This window comes from Ceratina calcarata, unplaced genomic scaffold, assembly GCF_001652005.2.
Source record: "Ceratina calcarata isolate Rehan_Ccalc_2016 unplaced genomic scaffold, ASM165200v1 scaffold233.2, whole genome shotgun sequence".
NCBI classification, from domain to species: Eukaryota; Metazoa; Arthropoda; class Insecta; order Hymenoptera; family Apidae; genus Ceratina; species Ceratina calcarata.
The window spans coordinates 400,405-417,152 of record NW_017145181.1 but is presented as its reverse complement, the minus strand read 5'-3'; the positions used below and the strand labels follow the sequence as shown (position 1 = coordinate 417,152).

At 38.8% G+C, this 16,748-nt stretch overlaps 5 protein-coding genes across 10 annotated transcripts in view; 2 read left to right on the top strand and 3 right to left on the bottom strand.

Moving 5' to 3' along the window:
* LOC108622678 (serine/threonine-protein phosphatase PP1-beta catalytic subunit) overlaps positions 1-6,347 on the bottom strand; it is an 11,223-nt gene extending 4,876 nt beyond the window's left edge. Inside the window, exons 1-5 of one of the 4 annotated variants that reach the window (XM_018020718.2) lie at positions 6,151-6,347; positions 5,529-5,600; positions 2,245-2,732; positions 1,050-1,148; positions 629-868 (exon numbers count right to left, since the gene is read on the bottom strand). In XM_018020718.2, the coding sequence (XP_017876207.1) occupies positions 629-868; positions 1,050-1,148; positions 2,245-2,732; positions 5,529-5,600; positions 6,151-6,202 (951 nt within the window). In that variant the 5' untranslated portion in view covers positions 6,203-6,347. The other 3 variants (XM_026811679.1, XM_018020719.2, XM_018020720.2) reach the window with 3 other exon arrangements.
* A 574-nt stretch (positions 6,348-6,921) lies between these two features.
* Positions 6,922-9,266, bottom strand: MRG15 (mortality factor 4-like). Its single transcript, XM_018020721.2, has 7 exons — positions 9,173-9,266; positions 8,537-8,811; positions 8,322-8,439; positions 7,939-8,247; positions 7,647-7,859; positions 7,392-7,561; positions 6,922-7,243 (listed from the first exon to the last, which is right to left on the bottom strand). The coding sequence occupies exons 2-7, from the start codon at positions 8,562-8,564 to the stop codon at positions 7,071-7,073; spliced, it is 1,011 nt and encodes a 336-aa protein (XP_017876210.1). The 5' UTR covers positions 8,565-8,811; positions 9,173-9,266; the 3' UTR covers positions 6,922-7,070.
* Positions 9,267-9,349: 83 nt separating this feature from the next.
* Positions 9,350-11,546, top strand: Tbp (TATA binding protein). 2 transcript variants are annotated; one of them, XM_018020723.2, is made up of 6 exons: positions 9,350-9,977; positions 10,054-10,184; positions 10,248-10,491; positions 10,575-10,773; positions 10,844-10,950; positions 11,146-11,546. In XM_018020723.2, exons 1-5 carry the CDS (start codon positions 9,672-9,674, stop codon positions 10,918-10,920), a joined length of 957 nt encoding a protein of 318 aa, XP_017876212.1. In that variant the 5' UTR covers positions 9,350-9,671; the 3' UTR covers positions 10,921-10,950; positions 11,146-11,546. The 2 variants fall into 2 exon arrangements, with proteins under 2 accessions (XP_017876212.1, XP_026667482.1); XM_026811681.1 differs by having other exon boundaries at positions 9,352-9,977; positions 10,844-11,546.
* Positions 11,495-13,065, bottom strand: LOC108622681 (exosome complex component MTR3). The gene is made up of 5 exons (XM_018020724.2): positions 12,982-13,065; positions 12,488-12,655; positions 12,166-12,419; positions 11,949-12,095; positions 11,495-11,837 (listed from the first exon to the last, which is right to left on the bottom strand). The coding sequence occupies exons 2-5, from the start codon at positions 12,633-12,635 to the stop codon at positions 11,565-11,567; spliced, it is 822 nt and encodes a 273-aa protein (XP_017876213.1). The 5' UTR covers positions 12,636-12,655; positions 12,982-13,065; the 3' UTR covers positions 11,495-11,564.
* On the top strand, positions 13,064-16,419 carry sotv (exostosin glycosyltransferase sotv). Of its 2 annotated transcripts, XM_018020716.2 has the most exons (10): positions 13,067-13,733; positions 13,825-14,031; positions 14,091-14,277; positions 14,394-14,533; positions 14,600-14,825; positions 14,935-15,115; positions 15,182-15,348; positions 15,417-15,560; positions 15,940-16,068; positions 16,162-16,419. In XM_018020716.2, the coding sequence occupies exons 1-10, from the start codon at positions 13,231-13,233 to the stop codon at positions 16,381-16,383; spliced, it is 2,106 nt and encodes a 701-aa protein (XP_017876205.1). In that variant the 5' UTR covers positions 13,067-13,230; the 3' UTR covers positions 16,384-16,419. The 2 variants fall into 2 exon arrangements, with proteins under 2 accessions (XP_026667479.1, XP_017876205.1); XM_026811678.1 differs by lacking the exons at positions 15,940-16,068; positions 16,162-16,419 and adding an exon at positions 15,734-15,933 and having other exon boundaries at positions 13,064-13,733.
* The last annotated feature ends 329 nt before the right edge of the window (positions 16,420-16,748 follow it).

Here is a 16,748-nt window from a genome sequence, read left to right as displayed (position 1 = left end):
TACTATATTTATACTTTTTATATTTGAGTGCAATCGGTAGTTTAGTTTGGCAGCAACTTAAATAATAATTACAACTTTAACTATATGGTAGGTTTAGTATTAATAAGAAAAATCAATATCAACCAGAAGGAAACAATTGTAAACATGAAACCAGTGAATGAAGATGCAGTAAAGATCGTGCAACGATTCAACGAAATTCAGCTAACGAGTAACGACGCCATAGACATAAGAAAATAGACGGAGCGTCCAATATATTTTTGTTGATCTCGTAAAAGATAGAGAAAATGTGCTTCAGCAAAATTTCTACCTCTCACATAGCAATAGGAAAAAATAGAAACTCTGTCGAGTCTCTCATTTGGGCACTCGGTCTATTCTTATATGTAGACTGCGAATATTTATCCAAGTAATCTATTTCCAATGTGACCGTAGAAAATGAAATTTAAATAGGAACTTATTTTGTATTTTAAAAATCACAATGTATACAATATGCATTTCATTGGATATCAAATCGTATATATCGTTCACGTACATAAACGCATAAAACCCACAGTCTAGTTATTTGTCTATGATGAATGCGTAGGAAGTGAAGATTGAACGCTGCACGATATATATAAGTAAAGAAAAGTACCTGGAAACTGCACATCAGAGTCTCGTCGACGCTCATCATCCCGCCGGCGTTGTCGAACTCCCCGCAGTAGTTCGGCGCGGAGAACAACGTGACCAATTGCCGTTTCGCGAAGAACTCGTAGCCGTCTTCGACCACTTGATGCGCCCTGCATATCAAGTCCATGTCGTGTCGGCTTAAAAACTTCGACACGACGTCGGGGCCAAACGTGAACGACACCCCTCTGTCGTTCTCGCCCCATCCCTGCAACAATCAAGCGAAACGGTCTTCTTGGTACACGTCGTGGAGAACCATCGATCGTTTCTTAGAGCAGTGAAACTATCGATAACTGTCCATTGTGTAACGATAGCTCCTCCAGCTGTAGTAAGCCTTGTGTTGCGTCATGTAAACGTAATGGATATTACGTAACGAAGTAATGTTATACCTGGACTTCTTTGTCTGGATCCGACCATAACAAGTCGCAGAGGAGGCCAGTGTCAGGTACATCTGTCGGACGCATAATTCTCTTGATCTGTTCCATATTCTGTTGGCAAACAAGACGAGACAAACGTATTTACTATAAGTTTCGAAGGAATTCAGCTTGCAGGTTTATTTATAAAAATACGCGAACGGGTGAAAGATCGATAATCCGCCTCGCGAAGATATTCGTCTTGCGACATTTAATCGGGGGTCAGACTTTAAATATTTTCCTTCTTACGTTAAGTATAAATAGAAGATCGATACTCTCAGCGGTATATTTTTTTACAGTATGGACGTTCGAAATAAAAATGAAATACGTCTGTTAAGGTAGTCGTTGTCCTACTAAATTAGGCATGAAAATAAAATGGAAAAACTACGATGAATTTCTGAAAATCATCTATTAAAAGAGATGAATTTTGATCGTTGCATTGTGTGCTATAAAAATTAGTGCTGTCTTCAACTACCTTAAACGTAAATTTCATTTGCCTAATTGATTCATGGCTGCAGCCAGCTTCGAACATTGGATTATATAAACCTGTTAACAGTCGCGTGCGAATAATTTTGCTTGCGACCAGTTTTAGCACGCGAAAAACCCGAGATAGAATTCTGTTCTAAGTATAGAGCGCGTATGCTCTCGTCATAAAACTTTCTATTATCTTCGCATGTACCTTAAGGACGTTCGCGTGAAAATTCATTTTCTTCGATCATTTATGAAATTTACAATAAACGTTAATTAAAGAGAGTAATGTACTCTGATAGTAGAGGAATAAGGCAGAATATCATTAGATTCATAAAAATATGGTTTTATGCTATTCGATTCTATTTCTGAGAGAATCATGTTAACAATTACGTAGATACGAATGCATTTAAAGTTGAACACGAGTGCTTCTCGCGAGCGTCCTTGAGTACCTGCGACTAAGAAATAGAGCAAAATCTAAGGCCTCGACGGTTTCAGTGACGATTCTCAAGTCACGTAACCGGTTTGATTTCTCGCGGAATCGTCACTAAACGTCGATACGTCGACTAGCCTAAAAATGGAGAAATTGCGGCTTTCTAGTATTTTCTATGCAGTGCATATCGCGGTATCGACAAGGCCAACACACCCTTCATTGTGATAAATAAAGATTCGCCTATAGTACAGATATTCAAATTCTTAATACCTGAAGGTCTGGACTGAGACCACCGTGGCAACAGAATATCTTCTCGTCGATGATCGCCGCAATCGGCAGACAATTGAAGCAGTCGGTGAACGTCTTCCACAGCTTGATATTGTACCGTCTCTTGCACTCGTCGTAGAACCCGTATATCCTGTTTATGCTCGCGCACTCGTGGTTACCGCGTAACAGGAAGAAGTTCTCCGGGTATTTGATCTTGTACGCGAGCAACAGGCATATCGTCTCCAGCGACTGCTTCCCTCGATCAACGTAATCCCCGAGGAACAGGTAGTTCGCTTCCGGCGGGAAACCGCCATACTCGAACAGTCGTAACAGGTCGGTGTACTGGCCGTGGATGTCGCCACAGATCTTAAGCGGCGCTTCGAGCTCCAGGAGGATCGGCTGTTGGAGGAAAATCTCCCTGGACTTGAGGCAAAGTCCGCGCACCTCGCCTTCGGACATTAAAACCGTCTTTCCTGGCCGGCATCCTCGAACTGCGCCGAAAAATTCGTACATTTAAATGCAATTTCCCTCTCGATTCTCATGTCGGGTTTGGGGGTGGGTCGACGTCGCTCGCGAGAGTCGCAATTCTGTTTTTGTTCGGGTACATCGAGCATAATAATTCTACGCTGGAGCATGAAGGTGCGATTCGACCGGCGAGTAACCGATTTCCAAAAGGGGGCAAGGGCAATACGATTACACGGATCGTTCCTATCGTTCTCTGCTTTTATATATATGTATGTATACGTACTTATGCACACGACATGGTTCCGGGGTTGGCTATCTAACGAGTTTCGATCGGCTTGGAAAGGTCGTTATTTACAGTCAGTTACCTACTCTCGCAGCAAAGAGTCCAGTCGATCTCATCGGTGGGAATTTCGATTCGGAAACTTCCACGAATGTATGAGCTGCACGATTTTTACTGGTCCATTCTCAATAATTATTTTTAGACGATTATCGTCAGAGGTGGACTGTAAACGAGTTCTCGTGTAGTCCGAGAGGATGTTCGATCCTGATAAAAACATCAAGCGATGCGATGCATAGGTATTCGTCTGATGCAACAATCGGGAACACAAAAGGTTGTCGCACACGCTGGTAGTTATAATGCTTCGAAAGGATTAGGTGACTGTATGAGTTCGAATAATGCGTCGTATATGAGCGTAAACTTGCGGAATAGTCGAAAACAAAAGCTCGAAGCCAGCTTCGCTTCTTGTCACGTGTATACACACCCATTGATCGTGACACGCGGATATACCACCAGCGAAATTCCTATAAATACTCTAAATCGTACTGCGTTTCTTTTTCTGCTTTCTTAAAAATCCAATGTCATGCATTTTATTCAAAATAACATAATCAATTTAGAAAATGTAATCTGGATTCAAATTTACTGATCTATTCTATGATTTGTATCTCGTTCAGTTCCTCATGTTTGTATAATGATTTGGTATCAATTCACAAATAACAGAAGAACTGAAGGAAACCATTCGTACGACTGTTAATGGGATCTCTGTGTGCAGATAAAAAATGTTGACACAAGAATAACACCGTGTGAAAAAAATGTAAATGGTCATTCATTAATGAATCCTTACCTATTGCTCAAGAAAGTTAAATAGTAAATTAAAGCAGATGGTACTATAATTACTCAATAAAAATTCTACCAATTCCCAGAACTAGAAACTCTCATTGAAAGACTGTTTCTATCGACATTTGATCTTGAGTCATCTAAAAATACAGGAAAAAGAAACGCGCTTATACGAATTTCGCGTTCACTTTGCCAGCTACGCGGCTTAATATTATTATGCGAAAGAGAAAACATGAAAATTTCGTTCGCATATTATCTCTTCCTCGGAACCTTGTATCAGTGTCACTGAATTATTAATAGCTACAAAAGAATTTACGGTGCGGTTAAACTGGGCCGGTGGCTGATTTATCGGAAAACTCCGTATCAGCAAGGTCACATCAACGGGCATCTAAGCACCATGATTAACATCGAGATAGAAACGTGAGAGACAGACGGTTCTTCTGCCGGAAGAGCGGTAAAGATTTCGTAAACGGTCTATTAATATTCTACTTATTTACGGAAACTGAACGTATTTTAAAATCGTGTTCACGCACGACACTTTAAGACTCTCGTTCTCAATTCTTATCAATTCGCGTTGCATGTAAATTTAGCGATAAGTACCGTGAAACACGCAGAAAAGATCAAAATAGTCGTTCTTCGCCAAGCGTTGCGAATAATTTACTTCTTTGTGTCTCTCGGAAGGTCGAACTTCTTATCGTATGATAATACGTATATTAATCATCGTTTAGATATAACAAACTAAAGACGGTCACAACGAACAATGCTGGAAAGTGTTGCGATTCATACATTTATACAAATTATGCTGGGACGTCCAAGTAAACACATTGAGAAAGAAAACATATTTATTTGTGCTGGAAGAGCTTTAAAACTGAGAAGGCTGATTCTCGAGAATGAAAAACAAGTAGTACCTCCGTAATTTTCAGTAAAAAACCAAACCTCGTCTCCTTTCAAACACACCTGATTTACAATCAGTTAATTTTTATGTAGACTTGTAATACTGGTTGTGAGCCAGAGAACAATTACTGGTACATCAACCGTGTAGATTGTTTTTTATCGTACACTCCTGCATTATAAAGATTTGCAGGATTTAGGAGACATGTCGAATTCAGTCTACGGAGGTACAAACTGTCTTTACAGAAGCTGAATTAACACTGACGAGTGTCACATATTTGAAGCATGCAATTAACCAGCGTTCAAGCAGTGTTTTACATGCAACTTGAATCTCATTTTCCTCCAGTGAGAAGCGACTTGAGCTGTACGTTTTCCTGAACAGTTCCAAAAGTTAATATTGAAAGTTTTATTAAGGTGAGACTATTATTGGGAGTTTGAACGAGAGCGGAGATGATTTTAGGATCTTATAAGCTAACACAGTGACTGACACGTTTGTCGATTCTGGTCGACAGAATGTATAACAAAAAGAGTCTAATGATGTGAGATAAAAAGCTGGTGAGGCTGTTACGAATGCAACGAGACACAGTCAGGGAACGAAGACGACACACGAGTAGTTGGAGTATCGATGTTGCAAGTGCCACAAGACTATGTCTAGCTTCTACATCATTTTACAATTGTAATGTCATAAGCAAACGATTGCGAGAGGCGTTCACGCACGACGTTTAGGCAGGTATGAGATATAAAATATAGACGCAACTAAATAGAACGGAGAAAAGTAAACTACTATTTTTGGGGTAGTTTCCTTGTTGTTGCGTACCGACAAAATCCGACGAGAAAATATCTTTTAGCTTGGCTTTCTTCTGAACCTGGTCTTTCTGCGTGTGGTATACTTTACCGCGAAGAGTTCCGAGCATGTAGCATGAGAAAAAGAGAACAAACAAAAGGAAATAGTTTCGAAACCCTCTGAGAAAATAAAAAGAGAGGCGCGGAATAAATCCGAACAGCCGACCGGCAACTTTTTTTTAAAACGATCACGATAAACAACATTGAAAAATCGATATCGCTTCATTTTTTCCTCTCTCTCTCTGTCTCTCTATTCTAATTTTCTTTGAACGTACGTACGTACTGGCCCCGCGAGTCCAACGAGGAAAAAGACTCGTGCGATAAACCGGGTACTCGCGTAACGCGCAAATATATCGAATGTCACAGAAAACTATACGACCCGCACAATTTTAATCTTCCTTCGGCTGGAAAGAAAACTGTATACATAATCTACGTACGTATATACTGGACGTCCGCGGCGCGACTTCTTATCGAACGATTTTCACTGGGTATTACCGTAAATATTATCGCGAGAACGTACACCAATTTGTAGATGACATTAACGAAAACCAATTTCACACTTTGTTTAAATAGGGGTCTCGCTTTTTATCACGTACCTTCCAATAATCTTTGTATCAGGTTGTCGACGTTCAACTCGACATCCGCCATTTTTTCTTGTCACTGACTGACTGACCCGATGTTTGTAGGCCAGACGATACGTTTGTGTACGCATTTAACTGTACGTATAATAACTCTCGCGTCGATTTTCATGGAGGCACGTAGTAATCCGGCTGTATCGATAGCCAGTGTGTGTGTGTATGTGCGTCTCTGCACCTTGAATACAAGAAAAATCATCTAACAATGTATAAAACGTATCATCGATCCAGATAAACGATATTCTAATTTCTTGCTTCGTATCTGTACGAGACATCATATTTTAGTACTCGATCATTAAACAGCGGATTTTAAAATACATTTTTCAAATTGATAAGTTTTATTTTCCATAAAAATCCGCAGTCTGTAGATCATATCAAATTTTTAATATTAAGATTTACAACAGCGTACCATACATTTACGTTTCGATCTCTTCGTCAGACTTTACAATTTCGAATAGCTGATCGTATAGTAATTATGACTGAAACACTTATACACGCACGTTCGTACGAGACAGAATTTTGAAATTACTGTAGTCGAAAACGTATATTTAAATTGTACTGTATTTGTTAAAAGTTTGCTTATTTAATTAGATTCAAGTATGTATAAAATTGTAATTAAGCGATGGTACATCGTATTTACAATAAATGATGTGTGTCGTTTTAGTGTGAATCGATCGATTTTTGTACAGTTGCAAAACTTAAAGAACTAAATTTGAAATATCTCAAACAATATTCAATGATCTGTTATAATTTTCTCTTAAAATACATCGTCCCAGTGATATCGCTAACAATATACACAAGTTTCGGAAATAAAAGTTGTAGCTCTTTTATGAGATATATTGCTTGATAGGATTGAAAGTATTCAAATCGCTTATACTAACTTAGGCGTACTTCCTATGATAATCGGGTGGCGAGTCTGCATAGTCTTGTTGGAGATTGAAAAGCTCGGTATTATTTTTTTGTAAGTATTGTAAGAAATCATGGAAATGAGATAATAATAGTTGTATGCTCCTTTCGTCCAGTGTCGTGTACGACAACATTCCTCCGAGTCTCACTGGAAAAATATTGCAATTAATGTTCCAAACTGCAGGTCTCGCAACATCTCACAAAAAATTAATTTGTTTGGTCCAATATTAGAAGAGTTATTCTGTTTCGAAGTGTTTTGTAATAGGAATCATTGTATACTAGAGAAAATTATATACCAAATAGCCTCAGTAGATGGAATGCACCGTATAATTGGCTGGGCAGTGTTTCAGGATTCTCATTCATAATTTGGATGAACTGCGGTCGTTCCCACTTGTATAACAATTGTAAGCCTAGCGAGATGTTGAAGTATTCGCGGATACCCTTCGTTATTTCTAATGTACTTTCTCTGGAAAAATAATGAAAATTAAGTATCAATATGAACATTAAATCTGCAATCTAATCATGTTTAGATAGTGTTGATATATATCTACCTCACAGAATCACCTTTTCCTGATGATTTCGACTCTACATAATCGTCTAAGATCTTGTCTACTGTATTTTTCACAGGTAAAGCAGGTAATTTATGATGTTTCAATATTACTTCTGATTCGTCAATGAGCACATATTTCAGTTCCTCAGGTATTTTAATTTTAACTTCAACTTTAGTCAGGTATTCCTCTGTTTCACCCGATGGCTCTAACCGGCTACAATAATTCGATTTATAACATTTTTAGAAATGGGTCAAACGTTTCAGTGAAAATAAAACTGCACTGGAACACGAACCTTCGTTTCTTGCGAGGTGGATCCGAGGATGAATCATGAGACGAGGATGGCGTCGCGCTACTACTAGTACCTTTACTGAAACGGCTAACATTTTTGTCAACCGGTGCCACAGGGGTACTAGCTCTGCTATCCGTATCCTTTTCACGTGTTCCTTCACTCCTACGGGCCTGTGTCTTGGAGGAAGTGCTTCCCTTCTTAGTTTTCTGAGTCGACTGCTGGCTCGAATGAGCTCTCTGAACCTCTCTTTGCTTCTGCACGTTCGCCTCGTTGTACTTGAGGACTCTACTCTCCGGAACCCATTCGTCCCAACTATTCGCATTTCGTTCATATTTACAATTTCGGACTTTAACCTTACTACGAACAGATTATGAAAAGAGACTCACTTCTTGTTCCAACCAGCATAGTGAATGAAGTATTTAATTTGCTTCTCCTTGGTAATGGACGACTTTAGGCATTTAGCTTCGTAAATTAATGGTCCGTGGAAACACAATACCTTCTCCCCTGGAAACGAATACGTATTTATTAGAGGCAAAATCAGGAGGAAGGTTCATATATACGTAGAAACTTTGAACAAAGCCGAAGTAGAAATGAACGATACCTTCTTGGAATTTACACTTCGGCGGCATACTCGCGTCCTTTGAATTACTTATTTTGGCAATTGGCTTTTGGCTCGTCAGTTTTGAAGATCGTCAGGATTTCGCTAGGTGATACGCGCCAATGTAAACAATTGAATTTTCTTTCACTTATCAATGTAGAGAGGAGCTTCGAAAGTGCCTTGTCTCGGATTCCTCACATCGAGCGGATCGAGCGTGGTCGAACGCCGAACCCATAATATGTACCAATACCAATACCAACAAAGCCCGAACCCTGAGCCTGAGAAGACCAGAAAACCACGCTTTTTCTAAACCAGTATTTCTCAACCTTTCGTAGCTGAACAAAGCAGCTCATAAACGCCTAAATCAAATATAAAATAATTTTGACCGGAGATTTTTATGAATTTTCTGAATTTCTCTTTCATTTTATATAATAAATGAACATTTCAAAAATCTCCGTGCTTCCTCTATTATAATTTTTATAACAGAGAGGATATTTCCTTTCTCTTTGTATAGTTGACAAAATTTTGAGAAAAGAATTGCTATTCAAATAAAAAATGTACAAATTCTTAAGTTGACTTTCATCGCAATAAGTTAAATTGTATATGTTACAACTTGTAAGAAAGTACTATGGAAATTACCGTGCAACTCCAACGAGTGCGATTTTTGAACATAAGAAAATATGCCCAAAATATATTTGCCCAAAAATGGAGTGAGAAACACTGCTCGTCCACCACTACCTGTCACCCAGGTCAGCTATCCCCTTCTCTCTGATGCTTTTGTCCCATCACCCAGACCCAGCAACGATCCGTGCATGTGTCCACGATCCATGTAGTAGTATTCAACGTAACGTAGAGTATTGTAAATAAAGAGTATTGAATAAAAAAATATAAATGGACCTTAGGCTACGATAGAAATGTAACTATATTTTTATATAAAAAGTGCGTCCGTTAATTGTGTCAGTCTAAGCAAAGAAACTTCGCTGATTTACTTCTCCGAAGAAATACAACCTGTAAATATTGTATTCTTCGACTAAACCGTTGTCGAACGATGACCTTAAAGATTGTCACCAGTGTGTTTGCTTATGAACTGGTTTGAAATATTGTTTGTGTTCAATAATTTGTAAGAAAACACGTAAACATGGATCAGATGCTACCTAGCCCTGGGTTTAGTATACCCAGCATAGGTACACCTTTACATCAACCAGAAGAGGATCAGCAAATTTTGCCTAATGCTCTGCAACAGCAGCAGCAGCAACCACAACAGCAACAGCAGCCTCAACAACAACAATCCCAGCAGCAGTACCAGATGCAGCAGTTGCAAACGATGAGTCCAAGCATCCAAGGTGGAATGCTTATGATTGGAACGCCACAGAAGACAATGCATTCTTATGGGACTACGTCTACATTTGCCACACCACAAAGCCTTATGCAACCTCAAACACCAGTAAGTAATTGAAGAATTTGTCTGACTTATGATTCAATTGCTTGATTTGGTCTTAACGAAATTAATTTGATTCTAGCAAAATATGATGTCTCCTTTAGTACAAAACAATAGTCATATAGCTCCTCCATCCATAGGACCATCGACTCCTGGCCCGATGACGCCTATGACTCCTGCTTCAGCAGACCCAGGAATTTTACCACAACTACAGTAAGTGACTTTGTTCAAATCCAGGCGATATCATCTTCGATCTTAACGATATAAATATTACAGGAATATTGTTTCTACAGTTAACTTGAACTGCAAACTAGACTTGAAGAAAATAGCTCTGCACGCGAGGAATGCTGAATACAATCCGAAGAGATTCGCTGCAGTTATTATGAGGATAAGAGATCCGAGAACCACAGCTCTGATATTCAGCAGTGGGAAGATGGTTTGCACTGGAGCGAAGAGCGAAGAGGATTCTCGATTGGCCGCGAGGAAATACGCCAGGATCATTCAGAAGCTTGGATTCCCTGTTAGTAAACAGTTATTAATTATTTTACTGCCAGGAAAACTGGCAAAGGATTGAGTTGCTAATCTAATTCGATTTCCTTTTAGGCGAAGTTCCTCGATTTCAAAATACAGAATATGGTGGGCAGCTGTGACGTAAAATTTCCAATTAGGCTTGAAGGTTTGGTACTCACTCACGGACAATTCTCTTCGTACGAACCGGAACTCTTCCCTGGGTTAATATATCGAATGGTCAAACCCAGGATAGTATTGCTTATATTTGTATCAGGAAAAGTAGTCTTAACAGGTGCGCATATATCATTTATAATTTATCGCTTGTCTTATTTAATCTAACGTTCCGATTGTTATTTGAACAGGAGCAAAAGTGAGGCAGGAAATTTACGAAGCATTCGATAACATCTATCCCATCTTGAAGAGCTTCAAGAAACAGTGACTTTATTTTTCGATATATGTAATCACGTCGGTAAGATATTTTGTAAAAGAGTGCATACGTTAACAAGTAACTGGCGAATCTCTGAGAACGGTGAACGCGATCGGTAGCGTTTACACTTGTCACGAAATTCGTTCTCGCAATAACTGTCACAAGTTACTTGCTAACATATTCGAAGCTTAAGATCGATGAAACAATTTCCAAAGACAGATTTTTCCAATTCGTCAGGATAATTAGAAAAACGGAAATGGGCCACGTGGCGGAAATCTTGTGTCTTCTCGATAACGCGGTGCCTTGATCGGGAGGTAGTCGCTACGTAAGAGTTTCTCGTTTAATTTATATAATATCAATTAAGAAAGTTACTTTGTTCATGCACCAAATGTAATCAACGTCCTTCCGATCGAATAGAATTTGTCGTTTGTAAATAATAGCGGCACGAGGAACGATGCATCTTGAGACCGAAGTGATAGTCGTAAGATTATATTCTTGAGAATGCTCATAACTCTCGACAGATTCAGGCAGCATTTTGATACGTCGTAGATTACATGATATGCGGCTAGATACATAACGATCCTACTTATTGACGAACGTGTTTTTATTGTACGAAATATACATTTCATTAGAAAACATTTCTCAACGTCTTTCATTCAGCCATGCATCTTCATAATGGTTTTAACTAAGCATTGTTCGAGCACAGGGCAGATATCTTTGTTAGCTGCCGTTAATACTTCTGTCGCATGTGTAACAGAGTCAACGTCGACGCTTCCGATTAATAATACTTCGGTAACTTGATTATGTTGCGGAAGACTGGCTAACGTTACGATACCATGGTTGAAATCAGTCTCATTATCTGGCCGGGTGTTACATATAGCTTCCTCAGTATCAGTTGGATCCATCAGATAACGATCACCGTATACACCCTACGTTCTCAATAGAAATTAAAATGATATGAGACTCAGGAAATCGATTGAATATCTTTTAAAACAGATATAGATAACTGTGAAACAAGTTGTTCCTACACTAATACTCACTATAGTGGAAGCAGTGACTAAACCGAACATAGGAACGCCGGCGTTAGCCAGGGCAGTGCTAGCAGCTATGATCGCAGCTGCTAACGAAGATCCAGCATTATCTAATACCATTGCATACACGTCAACTTGAAAGTTGGGAAATTCATTCTATAAGAAAGCATCGTGTAACAGAAATCTAGTCGATTGATTCTATGTACGTAAAAGTACAAATATTTACCAAGCATACTGCTGGTTCTAACGCTCTTTGCAAGATCAAGCTGTACTGCTTCTCCTCTGCGTTCTGCTGATGAATCTTTCGTTTTTGACACGAGAAAGTGGCAAACTTGAATTCACAATAAATCTCCCCTTGCTCGCAATATCCATTCTTGTTTGGCACTTCTCGAGGATCGAACACCGAACAAATTACTTTAGTGTTCCCCATTTCTATGTACGCGGAACCCTTTGCTTGACTAACGATACCAGTTTTTAAAACTGTAACAATAAATTATATGAACACCGTCGTGGATTTTATTTAATAGTAACAATTACGGGGATCTTACAAATTTTTCTCATATCACTATTAGTCCGTTTATCGTCCCTTTCACTAAGATCATATTTTACTTTCTCACTCGTGGCATTTAAATCAGAATAAATGTGATAGGGCACGGACACCTCAGGACCGTTAATTCGCCTCTGGTCAATAGGCATTATTATTTTTTAATTTATAACTGAAAGATCAAACAGTAAACAAAGACTGCGTTCGATCACAAACACGTGTTACGCTACCCATTCCTCGACTCTATATAGGCGAATTTAGAATTTATTTATATATTTTATTATCATATTTTAGATAATTTCTTTCCAGTAAAGTTATAAATAAGCTTCTCATCTGCATTTCACATTGAACGAAGTAGGTTCAGATTTTAATGTTGATCGATTAATCATATGAATCACCCAGGATGCAACTCGAAATTCGCCTTACGATTACGACTCTCTCGCTTTCACTCATGCCGATGGAATGTCGAGCACATCGAAGAAGAAGGAAGAAATTAACCTCTCCAAAGTCCTGATGATCATATGGTTCTCCCCAGTTCCCCCTATTGATGATATGATATACATATGACAGCCATACTCTGGCTGAATTCCGGCTTTGACACAAACACATACGTGACTCCCAGTATACGCATGTGTTAGTATGTTTTTTTAATAACAATCACTCGTATGGAGCCATTAATATGCATTTTTGTTCCCCTTTTAATTTAACCGTGGCCTCAACGAACGTACAAGTGGAAACCAGTGAACAATGTCGCACAAAGTGCTACGCGTTTACTATCAAAACCTGTTCGCTCTATTCCTGCTCGCTTTCACTTTATTCATAATCCTGACGGCTATTTATCATATAATTAAATTCGGAGGGACTCAGAAGCAATCGGAGCACACTGCGATCGTTCTGAATGATCTCCACAGTGCACCGATTCAAACGATAGACTCAGACTCGTCTTTGGCACTGGCGACGAACTTGACCTGCACTTACTTCAATTGTTTTAATGTCTATCGATGCGGGAGCCAAGGAAACAAGCTACTGGCTTACGTGTACCCGCCCAGGAACTATGTGGACTCGAACGGGAGAACCATAACTGGCCAAACCAGCAAAGAATTTTATCAGATCCTGAACACCATCGTATCGAGCAAGTTTTACACTGCAAACCCTTATGAGGCTTGCATCTTCATACCTTCGATTGATACCTTGAATCAGAACAGATTGAGGGGTCAACAGGTATCACAGGCATTGAACTCCTTACCATTGTGAGTTCGTACTAAGTATATACCAAATTAATATGGGAAATAATGAAACTACGATCAACAGGTTTCCAATATATATTCTATATTATTCTAGCTGGAACAATGGAGAGAATCACTTGATATTTAACATGGTTCCTGGCAGTGTACCAGATTACAACACGATTCTCGATGTTCCAATTGGAAAGGCGATGATCGCAGGAGCTGGAATGTCTTCGCTGACCCACAGGATCGGCTTTGATATCAGTCTACCTGTTTTCAGCCCTCTCGTTAATTTTCTGGATTCAAATTTCAATGATACTAGGTATGCAGTCTAGATATATATTATTATTTAACTTAGTCTTAACATTCGTCCTTTTTCAGGAGGTGGTTAGTGATTTCATCTCAGATGAACATAAATTCTGCATTTGAACAGGATTTGAACGAAGTGAAACTGAACTCCCCTACTGATATTCTAATTCTAGGAACGTGTCCTCATTACAGTGCCATGAACAGCACTATTAGATGCTCCAGCGAGGAAGAGGTTTACAAATATCCAAGTGTTCTCCAAGTACGTAGGTTTTTCAAAGTAAAAAGTAAAACAAGAAATTAGAAGAAGCTCTACTCAAACCAGAAAGGGAAATCGATTATTATTTATCGTTAATTAAATAAAATAATTGTTTTCAGACTTCCACGTTTTGTCTAGTGATTCGAGGGGCAAGATTGGGTCAGAGCACACTTCTGGAATGTATGGCAGCCAATTCTATCCCTGTAGTTATAACTGATTCGCTGATCATGCCGTTCCAAGGAACGATCGATTGGACTCGGTGAGAAGCATGAAGGAAAACTATTAGTTCCCTTCGAAAAAAATACGTATTAATTATTTGTTCTAGGGCTGCGATATTTATACGTGAAGTGGACATTCTGTCTATCGTTCCGGTATTGAAAAAGATCTCTCTGAAACGAATTAACGAGCTGCAACAGCAAGTTTCGTGGCTCTACAATAGATACTTCAAATCGATGGAAAAAATAACTGAGACGACTTTGGAAATATTGTCCGATCGAGTGTTCCCGCATTTAACAAGAGATTACACTTATTGGAACGTTCCACCGCACGAGGAAAGCATATTCATTATTATTTTAAATCAACACTCTTGTAAAGGAACTTTGCGATGTCGTCGATATTTCGAGGATAAGGATCGCGATTACTATTTTACTTTTTCTACAGGATCCCAAGTCTCCATTGTTCCTACCCGTGACCGTGCCAAAGACGAAAGGATTCACAGCTGTTATTTTAACTTACGATAGATTGGAATTACTATTTTTATTAATCAATAAATTAATCAAGGTACCAAGTCTGTCGAAAGTCCTTGTTATATGGAACAATCAACGGAAAGATCCTCCTCACTGTAACTACTTCACGATCAAAGATGTTAACGTTCAAGTTTCTTTTTTTACAATCTCTTTTCTTACAGCGTCCAGGTGGCCGAAATTGAATAAACCATTAAAAGTGATCCAAACCAAAGAAAATAAGCTTTCGAATAGATTCTATCCGTACGATGAAATCGAAACTGAAGCGGTATTATCAATAGACGACGATATAATCATGTTGACTGCTGACGAGGTGGAATTCGCCTACGAGGTCTGACGATACGATTTGCATATCTTAATTGTATTAAATAGAATAAACTGATATGAAACAAAATTCAGGTATGGAGGGAATTTCCGGACAGAATAGTTGGATTCCCGTCGAGAATCCATATGTGGGATAATGGAACGAACTGCTGGAAATACGAGAGCGAATGGACCAACAGTATCTCGATGGTTTTAACAGGAGCGGCTTTCCACCATAAAGTAATCAAACAATTTATCTGTATTATTCTATATTAGACAGCGGATTTTATGCACTTGTAAGGAAACATTACGAATACTACGCGTAACGTGCTATGCACATTTCAATACTTTGATCGTGAAATAAAAACCCGCTGTCTAATCATTAAGTATCACTAAACAATCGTCCATTTCAGATCCCCTAAAAGTTCAATTATCCTTGTCCATCCCGAGACCTAACGCACGTTCATTTTCCGTTCGTCACCGTCTCTCCCAGGCTGTTTATATCGTTCATAACAATCGATCGAACGTCAAAGGACTTGTTCTCCTCGATCGAGTGCCCTGCTAAACTTATTCGTGCCCAACTCCGGAGTTCGTAACAATAAAGGAGTATGATTTTCAGTACTGGAATTACATGTACACAACGGCCATGCCGGGAGATATTAAAGAATGGGTGGACGAGCATATGAACTGTGAAGACATAGCAATGAATTTTTTAGTAGCGAATGTCACGGGGAAGTCTCCGATAAAGGTAAGCACGTGTGAATCAATTAATAGCGAGTTCCCAACCGATGAAATTGTTTCATTTTACACAAACTCCCCATTCTACTAATATGTGCCATAGGTAACTCCGAAGAAAAAGTTCAGATGCCCGGAATGTACAAATACCGAGATGCTCTCAGCAGATTTAACGCACATGTTGGAAAGAACGCAGTGTATTAATAAGTTTTCATCGATTTACGGTTCTATGCCGCTACAATCCGTCGAGTTCCGAGCCGATCCAGTTTTATTCAAAGACATATTCCCCGAAAAATTGAAGAGATTCAACGACATTGGCAGTTTATAAGAATTTTTAATAAATACTATGAAACATGAGAAACAACTGTTTATCTATTCTTATTTATAATGTCACTAATTTTTAAGCGAGGAATAAGAATAAAATTAAAATATAATGTAACCCTGTACAGTATCGAAAAGCTACGAAAAAAAGAAGAGAATTGAGGAGAAGTGTACGATAAGAAAAAAGATAACAATTTTGGTCCTCAGCATATGCAGGCGATGTATACTGGCGAAAATAGCGGAATACATAAAATTAATAATGAAACACGATTCTAGAGCAAGAAAAACCGAACGTTATAATATTTAAAAAAAACGATGGGAAATCCAACTGCTGATTATATTCGTACAATAAAGATTTCATTACCGATTTGT